Source organism: Urocitellus parryii, chromosome 10, assembly GCF_045843805.1.
Source record: "Urocitellus parryii isolate mUroPar1 chromosome 10, mUroPar1.hap1, whole genome shotgun sequence".
In the NCBI taxonomy this organism is placed as follows: Eukaryota; Metazoa; Chordata; class Mammalia; order Rodentia; family Sciuridae; genus Urocitellus; species Urocitellus parryii.
The window spans coordinates 116,623,479-116,636,313 of NC_135540.1; the positions used below are offsets into that span (position 1 = coordinate 116,623,479).

Genomic DNA, 12,835 nt, shown 5'->3' on the forward strand with positions numbered 1-12,835 from the left:
GCTGACATGAAGTCACTTACAAGCTTTATCCACTTAGAGGTTTGCTGACTGATAGATGGCTACTAGTTGTTCTATGCATATTCAAGTTTAAACTAATTAAAATTAAGATTCAATATTCAGATTCTTAGTCATATCAGTCAATATACAATAGCCATGTGACTAATGCCATCAAATCCATAAAAGCATTTCCAGAATTATGGGATGTTCTGTACAACACTGGTCACAGGGAAGTCATGATTCCCTACAGACATATTTGACATAGGATACTAACCCAGCCCCTACATTTTAAACATTATATGAGAATTTTCCTTAGAAAGAGAGAGAGGGGGTTCCAAAATCATATCTGACCTAGGGCTTCACAGATAAGGGATTATGGACCAGCACCAGTGTTTACCAGGCAAAAAGCAATATTTTAGCTTTTCTTCTGTGTTAACAGTTTACTCAAAATTAGCTTAGAATAGAGGTAGGGAAGGGGAGGAGGGCCCTCAGAACTCCAGCAACAGGAAGGGTTCTTCTCCATTTGCATCCACAATTTAGTTTTACCTATGAAAGAGTTTATGTATTTTAATATCATTTAATATCACTAAGAAGGTGTAAGTGCTATCCTGGCAGCAAGTGGCTAAATGACTAGATAACCTCCAAGGATTAATAAAAGTACCACAGATGGGATTCCCATGTTGGATGGGAAGTTGGACTCGATGAAGTCCAATGCCCACCCATTTAAGCAAATCTGAGAAAATACTATTGCCTCCCACACAGGTCTGACTTGAGCATCTTCCATGTGGTGAGTACTGGTCAGATGCCAATATATTTTTGGACAGGAATATGTCCATTAGAGTTTAGCACATTCTGAAAATTCCTTAAATGCCTCTATGGCTACCTCTCAGTGGGAGCACACGCCCTCAGGAAGTCCTGTTCCTTTCCAGCTATTCATACTCTTGCAGCCTGACAGCCAGAAGATGTTGGGCAGCACTGACCCACCACATCTGGCTTGTTCTCTTATCCATGTGGGTGTAAGATATTTACAGGGTCTGACCAAAGAGCACCAAGACAGGTGTTTTTGAGGGTTCTACAGGTTCTACCCTATTTTACCCTGCTATATTAATTCAGGAAAGCAGCTTAACTTGATACAGCCTTAGTTTTGTCATCTGTAGGACAGAGAAAACACCTCTAAGTTCACCACACTCAGAGGGCTGTTTGAGGATAGAAATCAAAATTAAAATATTGAATGAGCTGTTATACCGGAAATTAATTTTTTCATTCCGAGGACATGTATCACCTTCACTGTAGATGGGGAGATTCTATATGAGCCTTGTAAAGCAATATCTATTAAAAGCAATAATCTAAGGAAGAGTCTTGCTTGATTCTGAAAGTATTGCTGTGGCTTCAACACAAAGTAGCTTTTATTTAGAACATAAATTGGATTTCTGCCTGTATTGGGAAGCATGAGATAATGCCCTTTGTCTTAATTTGACAGTGGAGAGGCTCTTCAGTATTGGCCAAGGATCTAATATTGGATCCTACCAATATACAACCATTTGCTTGCTTGCTAAATTGCTTCCATAAAGATCCTACAGCAAGTGCTGCCTCTGATGGAGCATTTACAAAGATTTTAAGGCTTTATGTTCACAATATTAAAAATGCCCATCTCTGTCTTTTTACTTCAATATGCCCCTGGCTCGATTATGTGGATAAAATGTGAGGCCCTTCACCTATTCAAACTTCCCAGGTAAGCTTCACATTTCTGGTCTTTTCCGATCAGTACTAAAGCTGTCCAGAAAAAACAGTAATCAAAAGGCATTGGCACCTCCCTCCTGTTTGCTTTCCTAGAATTGATATATGCTAAAGCTTTAATTTTAAGAAACTAGGAATCAGAAGACTGGTAAGGAAAATAAGCTTAATACTGAATTTTTAAAGTTAATGTAACAATACAAATCCATTATCATTTTAATCATAGAAATTGCATATTTTAAGCAAAAAAAAAACAACTACTGGTATTCACAGAATTTTCACTATTTTAGAAGCAGTTTAAGAGAAAGATGCAACGATTTGGCTGGCTTCACATTAGCAGATTTAATCACTCCACAAAACATTTTTTTTTTTTAAGCTCGGGAAAATTGAAAATTTAAGAACAAATGTTTTCTAACATAATTCTCTCAAACACTTTTAAAATATTGCTAAAAATGTTTTTTAAAACTCTGAAAACAACTTGCAGGTTTTCTTAAATCAGCCTGTATGTCTTCACGGGTATTTAATCCAGATGTAGGTAAAAACCCTGGAAGACCTATTGGACATAGAATGATTCCTTAAGTGTACCGAAAGCCCTAAGTTCTGTGAGAGGAAGTTGTAAACTCAAGGAAAGAACATCACAGCCTCCCTTAAAAGTATACAGTCTATTATGAGTGTTACCAATGTGATTCTTTCCCATTCCTTTATTATGAGTTTACTTGAAACTTCCAATAGTGCTTTTTTTTTTGGGGGGGGGGAGGGCGCTATTATTTTCCAGAAAGTTACTTTTCTTGGTCCTCTTTGGATGCTTTTCTCAAACAACAGAGACTTGAGCTTTCAAATGAGGATCCCATCCAACAGTAGTTTGAATGCAAACTTTTTTTTTTAACTTTATAAGACTCAAGGCTTCTGAAGAGTATGAAAAGGTTACCCCCCCCCCCGTTTTTGCGGTGGTGGGGATTGACTCCAGGTGCGCTTTACCACTGAGCTACATCCCCAGACCTTTTTGAGACAGGGTTTCCTGCTTCAGCCTCCTGAGTCGCTTGTGATTACAGTAGTGAATCACCATACCTGGCTTCAAAAAGGTTAAATTCTTGAAATCTCTCATACTCGAGTCCAGATAACTCTTTTTATAATCAAACTTTTTTTCCTCCTAAAAAATGAACAATTCCTTCAGTTTTATCCAGCCCCAGTCAAATGCGTCCTTCCCGCCCGCCCCACCACTGCAACCAAAATTAACATTCAACACTGAGAACTGAAAGGTAGTGAGGAGCAGGGATCTGACCACCCGGCAATAAACCGCTGATTGAGAACGCAATAAATCAACAAGTTTTCACTGAGCGTCCACCAGGTGTTAGCCTTGATCAGGAACGTGACTGAGTAGGCCGGGGTCCACCTGAGAACACCAAGCCCAGGCACTCAAAAGAGGAGATGAGCTTATCCCGAGAATTCCACGGTGAAACCGGCGCTGGGCTGAGAGCCAGCCGCCCTGGGACCCCAGAACTCTAGTCCCCTCCTCCAAGGCCTTTCCTTTCACAAGGGTCTACTGGGCCCCTCAAGGTATAGCAAGAGTCGAGTTTCCAGGAACCTCAACCCCACTTCTCCTCGGCCAGGACAAGTGGCAAAGCCCCCATTCAGGAACCCCGCGGAGCGGAGAGAACAAGAACAGCTACTATTTGCGTTTGCGATAACCTCGGAGAAGAAACCGCTAAAAGAAAGGGGTAAGGGGTGGTGTTGAAGGCACCCCCTAATGTCTCAGATGTTTCTTAGCTCGCCCCGGGGAAAAGTAAAGGTGTTCTAAGAGAAGTCTACAGGGGAGCTGATCAGTGAAAGGAGAAAAAAAAATTCGAATTAAATTCCCACGCGCTCAGGGCTGCCACAGCTTTGGCTGGAGGAAGGGAGCTCAGGGGACGCTCAGTGCACCAGGCTGTGCAACCGCACACTCTTTGGTTACCGCCTGTGGACCCGCAGACAGACAGAGCTACAAACCCCAACTAGAGTCTTACCTTCAGGGTTGGCGCTGATGAAAACCCGGACGCTTCGGCCCGCGGGCACTAGGTGAGAAGGCAGGGCCGTGAGGTTTCCGGAGAAAGCCGCCCGCCGGAGTGCAGAATCGCGGGGACAGGGCAGCTTGGTGCCCGCGCCGGCCGGCCACATCGCCCTCTGGGAGGAACGGCCGCCACCACCTCCTGCTCCTCGGGTTCCTGCCCGCGGCTCCGGGAAGCGGCTTTGTCGTTGTCCGCAGGCGGCGAGGCTCAGAGCGGCTCTGAGCCCGAGGCGCTGTAGGCGAGCTCCGTGGCACACACCACCCGCCCGCAGGGAGCGGCCATATAGACCCTAGGGCCCCAGTCGTCGCCGCCTTCAGCCCCTCAGGGCAACTGCCTTCTCTCGCTGCCAGGACTCAGCTCGGCAGCCGGCGGGAGCTGGAGGTCAGCGTGGCGGCGGCTACGCGCACAGCGCCCGTTTGCGCTGGGGAGAGCCAGCGGCCATCTCCCCACCCGCACCCTCCGTGGGAGGAGGGGGCCGCCAGGCGGCGAGGATTGGGCGGGCGAAGAGAACAGATCAAACTTTAGGGAAAGGTGTCCGGAGTTGGTCGGAACCCGCCTTTTGCGCAGCGCAGAAATAACTACAGTTTAAAAGGCGGCCGGGTCTTGGACGCGCTGTCTCGGGGCTCCCCAGAGGCCTCCTGAGCTCTTGCGAGGACAAACGCTAGTACTGGAGGCTGCCTCCTTGCTGGAGGGCAAGAAATCAATCAGCCAGAGAGTCCTGTTATTCCCCCTCCAACTATCCTAAAGGTCAAACGAACCCTGGGTATTTTCGGGAATCTACGCGTGCGGGCATCTGTGCGCCTTTGCAGGAATACAGGGAGCCCAGCATCAAAGTTCGATGCACGCACCCGAGACCAGACCGCGAGGGTCCGCAGCACCAAATCTCTAGACCTTTGGACGTCCTGGAGAGGATCGCCTTCCCCTTGACTTGCTGGCTCAGGTGGACGCGTTTTGCCGCGGCACGCGCTCCCCACGCTCCTCCAAGCCGGGGATTTTATAGCCAAGCTGCGATGCTCACGTGCTCCTCGCCGCGTGGTCGCGGACCCCTTCTGGGAACGGATCTCCACGGGGACTTTTCCGGAGACCTCAGTTGCTCCCAGGGATTCTTCCTGCTCCCACCGCGGCACTTTCTCAGGCCGTTCCGCTCGCCTACCAGCTTTAAGGCCGGCCAGCAGCAAGGATGCTGGAAGCCCCGAGCCGTCCAGTGCGCGCTTGGGCCTGGGTGGCGGCTGCGGATTCCCGGGAGTGACAGGCTCCCGCCGCCCGGCACTGGAGCACGTAAAAGTGCAGGTGGTGGCAGACTGGGCAAGTATGTGAGAAATCAGAGTTGGCCTGAAGCCGCGGTTTCCTGTATGGGCTTCAGCTGCTTTCCCAGATCTGAACAACTGGTAGGTCCGCTGCACCTGATTCTGATCCAGGAGACACCGGACTGCCCTTTGGTCTGGGCTGGAGGAGGACAGCGCGGGGTCTGAAACACGTCCCAAGTGACATGAGATATACAGAGACCCAGATACAAAAGTGGTCCCTGGACAATGTGCCCACTGATATCATGCATGAACTAGAAGAGGGAGGAAAGCCTTGTATAATAAAAATGGGATTGTGATGTGGTGGGAGGGAAAAGGAAGTGTTCGGAGCCTTAACAATTGGAGTCTGGCCTCGAAATCCTTCATACTGAGCCTTGGGCAGAAACACTTGTCTTCTATAAAGAAAGAGCTGCTTTTCTTAAATCTTCAAGACTGGGGACAGGGTGGGTGGGTAGAGGGGGACAACAACTCAGCTGCACGTTTTAGCTTCTCACCTGAGGGCTCCTGTTTTAGGCAGGCCCTGGCATCTTACAGGCCTGCACTTCCTCTGGGCCCTGCTGGTGGCAGTGAAGTCCTATGTACTGCTGCTTATTTTGTTAGCCCACCCCACACCCAAAACACGTTCTGGGGTAACCTCTTTGGAAGAACTGGGTCTTTAGGTTTTTAAGGCTGCCTTTCTATGCCTGAGAACCTGGGGCCAGACAGCCGTTCTTACTTTGTGATAAAATTTGATGCAACTAATGAAGAAACCCTGAACATAGCTACTTATTCAATCAATTCATTTTGGCAAATTATCTTCTTCCCTATTCCAAACTCATTATTCCCAGGTGGGTCTGTTTTCCAGCAGGAATGGTATCTAGAGATCTCATGATGTCCCCTAGGTATGGACTGAGAGCTCTGGAATGAGTTATGAATATACAGTGTCTATTACAGTATCAGCTTTTATGAAGACACAGTATCTATTACAGAGGAAAGGAGCTAGGACCACATTATGCCTGATCTGGACAGTGTTTATAAAAGATTGATAAGAAGTTGCCAGATTGTATAGGACCTGCCTGAATTCTTTTCTCTATCCCCACACTTATTTCTCTCTTCTAAAAGTGCGATTAATATTTGTGTCTTCTGACCTTTGTTTCAGATCTCAAAGTGTTGCATTTTCTTCAGATGACTTTGGGATTTTTGGCAGCCTTTATAACCTAATTAACTGTTCTAGACAGGAGGAAGTTTAGCATCTGCCAGTGTCACTGCAGACCAAGGCTGCAGAGGAGGGAGGATTTCACATTGTATTGTCTCTGGGGCTGTACTTTGAAAGACTGTCTATGCAGGCAGACTTAGAAGGTAGAGCAGGCTGTTGTCTTTGGGGTATCAGGGAAGTTTCCAGCTAAAGATGCCTGATCACCCACCTCTCCCTCACACACAATCTACCCCCATATTTTTTCACTGTGTCTCTTGTTAGGCTCTGATATCTTAAAGCTAGAGAGATTCATTTCTTTGCATGAAAATGTCATAAGGGAAGGGATCTACCATGGTAGTAAGGCTTTATTATGATTTCCCAAGTTGAAGAATCAATTAATTGATAGTTCACTGGATAGAAAGGAGAGAGGGAAGCATAACTATAGAAGGCTGGCCCTGATTGTGTTGCCTACTTCATTTTTGTAGGCTAAAATGTTACACAAACAATTTCTCCTTTTCAGCAAATATTGGAAGTGCTATTATGTTTTGTGCATGAGAAAACCAAGGCTCAAAACAGTGCAAGGTCACATAACTAATTAAAGGTAGAGCTAGGATCCAGGTATTAATGGCCCTGCCCTAGTGCTCTTTGCAATATAATAGCTCACTTTTCTAGTTTTGCCTGTGTCTGGCTCTGGCTGACATCTCCAGGAAACTCCGCCTGTGTCTAGAGATATGAAAGGCTGGTCATTACTTCTGCTTTCTAGATATAAGAGGACAATGTCCACAGATTCACATAGGACTAGACTCTTCCAAAGTCCTCATTTTCCTCTGTCCCTGATTATTTTTTTTTCTTTTCCTTCTGAGACCAAAGGGACATCCATGCCATCCTAGAAGTAAGCTGGAGGATTGAAAGCACCTAGAAATGGGAAGACAACAGTACATGAACAATGGGCCTGGGGCCATGCTTGTGCCATGAGCAGCATTGCCCTCTCCATTCTCTCACCCATCCCCAGTTGGCAGATAACATAGGTGTAGGGAGCGTGCCCTGTGTGCCAGACACTATATTTAGCTTTCATTGGTATCTCATTCATTTTCACTGCATCCAAGGTCTGGGCCCAGCATCTCCTACTTTCCAGTCTGATGTCCCTTCTTGGGTACTGCTATCCCTTGTATGCCTTCTGTATGCATATAAGTCATCTTTTGTGACAGATGTGCACTTTTTGTTCCAGTCTGTAGTGTGCACCTACTTCTCCTGTGACTACCGGTGATTTTTCTTCCAGCTACGAGCTGTGTCGTGTCCAATTCCTCATACTTATGTGTTGGGGATGGTGATCAAAAACCACACGACCAGGGCTTCTGTGACTGACTCTGACCCAGCAGAAGGAAGACCCATCACCCAGTCTGTGTTTGCCTGCAGGTATACTCACATTTGTGTACATCAAACATCTTGGCATGGAAAATTATGGATCACTGTTTTGTGTTTGTGCTATTGTGGGTGGGGCAGTTTTAAGTAGAGTCCCTAGCATTATGAAGAAAGCAATATTAACACTATCCCACTCTATCTATCTCAGGGAATGGAGCCAATGAAGCCAGTGATGTGGTGTTTATGTTTCCCAAACTTGAGGAGGAATATCAGACATAATATTACATTCATGCTCCTAGTGGCTCTCTGATTTGGGTGACAAATATTTGAATCAGCTTTGCTAATGTGAGAAATAAATGATACATGGTCACTCAAGCCAAGAATTCACTTCTCAAAGTTCCAGCTTGGGGTATGAGCTAGACCATCAAGAACCCACTTACTTGTTTACAAAATGGAAATTTTCAGTCTATGTGAGAAATTTGTCAGCATAACAATTTGCCAACAGGGATTGTTGATTCAGAGGTGTCTGCAGCATGATGGAATTCACAGCAGCTCGGTTTTAAATAAAGTTACACCTTTCTGGAAGTGCTATCTGATGTTTTCATGACTCAGAAATTCTAACTTTATATCCACCCCCTTCCAAAATCTGTTAATGTATTTTTTGATCAGTCTCCCTCTTACAACTTTCTAAACATGTTGCAATGAGAGCACTATGCATACCACACAAAGTAGAAGAAAGTAAAAAGTTTTAAAACAAAAATTTATGGAATATTTCCTATTTATAAATTAAATATTATATTTTCAGTTTACAGTTGCCAGGATTTTTCTCCCTTCCTGACAGTCTGAATCATGTACTTTAAAAATCACTTTTCTCTCATATTCCATCATCTGATACTTAATTGGAAAATTGCTTTTTACGAAGCACTTTTATACATGTTAGCTTGTTTTGACTCTAACCATTAACTATCTCCCCATTTTTATATGGAAACTCAGCTCAATAAATTTTAGTGACAAGTACAAGTTCATTGAAAAGCTGGATGAACACCCAAATTAGTTAATATCAAAAGCAGATGTCTGAACATTAAGCCATATGTCAATTATAATATACCACATGGCCACCAGTGTAGAGCAAGATATATTTGACCACATTGATAAAATCATTTTTATCTCTCTATAACATTTATACTGGTGGTTAGGCAAACCAAGTAATATATGGTCTACTTGGATGGCAATGTTAGCTACATCCTCTATTTACATGGACTTCTATATTTTTGTTGAACAGAACCTAGATTCCACAGCTTTTAATGCCATTAACCATTTAGTTCTATAGATAAGTGTGTTTGTCAGCTTTCCATTATTGTAACAAATACCTGAGACAATCAATTTATAAAGAGAAAAGTTTACTGTGGCCCCCAAATTTTGGAGCTTTCAGTTCATGATCACTGGGCCCTAATCATGGTGGCAAGGCAGCAATCATAGTGGGTAGTAGTAACAGATGGTGGCACAAAGGCATTCCCCTGTGGCCAGGAAACAAGAGGGAAAGAGAAAACCTTCAAGGGTATGCCCCCAATGAATTAAAACCCCCACTAGGGCTCAAATTTTAAAATTTCCACCATCTCCCAATAGATCCAGGCTGGGGACCAACCCTTTAGCACATGGACCACTGGGGACATTCAAGATTTATACTACAGCAGTTGGGTACAAAGTTTGAGAACCACTGTCTCTATTCATGGAGATCCCAAACCAATTAAGATCCAAGGCCACTACACATAGGTCTTTAGGGGACACTCAAGATTCAAATTATAAGTGCAAGAGATTCAGAGAATTTAAATGACATGTCTGAATTCAGATAGCTGGTAAATGGCATAACTAGAATCTGAATCAGATTTCTTTCCCCATTATACTAGATAGAGTCTTTTCACCATGCAATACCACATCTACAGACATGAGTAAGATATGTTCCCTTTACAGAAGTTCATATTGACATGCCCCAAACATCTTAAATACGTTACCCATGTCCATTGTTGTATATTTGTTTTCTCTTTGTCTAGATGCTTGTATGTACTTTATAATAGTGTTAAGCTTGAAAGTATGCTGAATTTACTTTTAATTCCAAAGGATTTTAATGGGACAAAGTGTTTTTCTTGGATACAAAATAAATATATTTTCCCCTACTAAGTGAATAAAATTTATAATTCCATAAGTCTCTTTAAATGTAATTCTATAATTTCTATTTTCTGAAAAATTTCAATAATTTTCCCATTTTCTGTTGTCTCCCCACTGTTATAGTTCTGTTTTATATTTTTCATTTAATAGGATTTCTTCCTTTACAAAATAATGACCCCCCCCATCACAGTCCGTTAGCTTGAATTAGCTACAGAGTTGTACTATGATCTTCCTGAATCACCCTTCAAAAATGTAAGTTATCTGTTAGCCTAAATTTAGAAAGCCATGTGCAGAAGTTGACGGGTAATTTACATTCAGTTCAAAGAAGAGAATAGGCAGCCAATTATGGTTGATTTGAAGTGTTGAGAAACATTTTTAAATCAAATAATTCAAAAACAGTTTTTACATTCTCAACTCCTGTCATTTCTTAGTATGGGAAGATCATTTTGCTGTCATTTGGAGCAAACTTAAAATTGGAAGACTTCTTTCCCCCCCAAATAAATATAGTGTAGTTTTTAAATTATAAAACTGTTATATTAATGTGATTTTCTAATAAATATGTATAATATATGCTTTTATTATAAAATATAATTGTGTATAACATTTTTAAAATATAAAAATATAAAAAAAATAAAAAAATATTTCCAACTGACATGAAATATAGATACTTCTGTATATATCAAGATTTTTTTTTTTGGTGGTAGGTAACCAAAATGAACAAGGAAATTCTTTTTAAGAACATAGGAGTTTATAACAAACATAGGAGCAGAAATAGAATTGAATTTATTGAAAAAAACTGGAACCAGGAATTGGGACTATCCTTGGGGAGAAGGGCCCCTTAATTTTCCCTGGCTCCCGCTTAGCATCATGAATCTCTCTCTCAAGTTTCTTTCTCTGAATGCACACACACATCCCTACACCTATGCTCACACACTCAATACTCAAGATGAAATAGGGCTGACCCACAGTTCAAACCACAAGAAAAGGCCAGACAACTTTTTCCTGAGATCTTTATTAGGAGTTCCTGGGCAGCAAAGCAATCAAATAAACACACTTGTTTCTGTGTGGAGTAGATGTTGCCTGTGGGCCTTTCTACTATTCTAGGAAGGTATCATGCCCAAGTGCAGATACAAAAGTCAAACTGTAGTAGTTAGTTTTAGGAAGTACTAGTAAATTATCTAGATCCCCTTTCCTGCCAGTGTCAAAAACAATTTCTATCTACTTTACGTTGCAAGGACGTCATAATGTTTGTTCTTCCAACTGACATTTCCTTGGAAAGACTTCTGTATTTTTTTTCTTTTCACTTAAATAAGTGCTTGCTTCAAAGTGATTTAAACATGACTTTCTAGGTTATAAGATACTCAGGGGAGTAAAGCTAAAGAGGAAGTAGTAATTTAAAACAGGGTTTTGCCACTTTCTCTGAATAATTTGTTAATATGGATAAGACAATAAAATTTCTTGAACATAATCCAATGTAGGGCCAGACTGCCCTTTGAAATCAAATACTTCATATATACTACATATATGCTATATATAATTTCTATGAAATAGATTGAAAAATAAGGAATCACCTATCTATCCCACACAAGGTTTTTGGAGAAAACAACAGAACTGTTGCTGATTAATGTAAATGTGCAAAAAAATTGTTAAAATATTGGCTCATAACAGTATTATTGGGAGAGCTGGAGATTCACCTTTGGAAAATGGGAGGGGACCAGAGGGGTTAACTTATTGAATCTAGACAAAAGAGCATGACAGGAGCACATTTTTAGGACAGCCTTTATGCTGCTGCTATTGCTAAATCCTGAGTGCTATGGGGCACCTCTGCCTCCACCAGCACCCCTTGCTGAATACCACCACTGGCATGTTGCCGCTGAGCACTAGATGTTGCTATCACTATTGCCTCATAGAGTTATCCACTCTGGCTTCCAAGACCTGAGAATCTGGGACAGTGGGTATCTGTCTTGCACCAGCCTGTGTAGAATTCTCCAGATGCTAGAAAGAATTTCAGAGATGGAACTTTTGTCAACAGCTCCTACACCTGCCCCAGCAAATGCACAGTCCTCTCCCTCCACTCTCATGTGATCCAGAATATTTTCATACCATAAACAAAGGACAAAGTGGATACCTTTTTTTTTCTTTTGTATTCCTGGTAATAAGGTTAGAATGATGATCCTTCTCTTGTCCAAAACTTTGATGCATAGTAAAGCTCACCTCTGCTGGATCACAACCAAGAACAACACTGTGAGCTAAAAAGGATCCTCTGAGCAGCCAGAATATGTATTGATGTTCACACAATGATCGCTCCCTTGATTCATGGGAGATCCCCAGTGGCACTGCGTCAGGCTCTCTTCACAGTTACCGGATTTTCCTGGGTAGAAAAACCACAGCAGATCAGAGACACTGAATTAGAAGAGAAGAACTTATATTCACAAGTACACTGCTGGAAATGAGAAATGGCTGCTCACAGCAAAGAGTCAAGAAGCATGACAGTGGAAGTTATACGCATGCACAGACACAGCCCTCTATGATCTGCGGAATACTTAATTTGGGGACAGTCATACTCTATGTATGTCTAAATAGGAAAGGTCAGGAATAGATAGGTCCTATCTATTATGAAATGGAAACATAAACTTCAGCATATTGCAAATATTTGAGGGCAATATTGAGCAGCAAGTAACCTAAAGTGTTGACACAGAGAAACAAATGCTTATTGACATCCAGCAATAAACATCCAGTAAGGGGGTGGAAATCAACAGCAAATATGGTAGGCAGAGATTTAGCTGGAATCCCACTTGTAAAATGAACATTAGAAGGTGCTGCCGTGCAGCTGCAGCAAACTAACGGGGGGGGGGGGCTTGATGAGGAACTTGTGTACATTGATACAGCAGGAGTGGGAGCCGTTTATTGTAGGACAGGAGGGGTATATATACATTCCACACAGCTTATCTTAATTAACATAAAATAGATACAGCAGTCAACCAATAAGGAATCTCCACACTTAATGGCTCGCTGGCATTACTTCACAAACCACTCCCTCTGGCAAAATGCCA

The 12,835-nt window shown here is 42.6% G+C and overlaps 1 protein-coding gene across 1 annotated transcript in view; it reads right to left on the minus strand.

Annotated features, from left to right (window-relative positions):
• Positions 1-3,885, minus strand: part of Nwd2 (NACHT and WD repeat domain containing 2) — a 147,778-nt gene extending 143,893 nt beyond the window's left edge. Inside the window, exon 1 of the mRNA XM_026385210.2 lies at positions 3,735-3,885. Within this exon, the coding sequence (XP_026240995.2) occupies positions 3,735-3,885 (151 nt within the window). The remainder of the gene's footprint in view (positions 1-3,734) is intronic.
• Between the last annotated feature and the right edge of the window lie 8,950 nt (positions 3,886-12,835).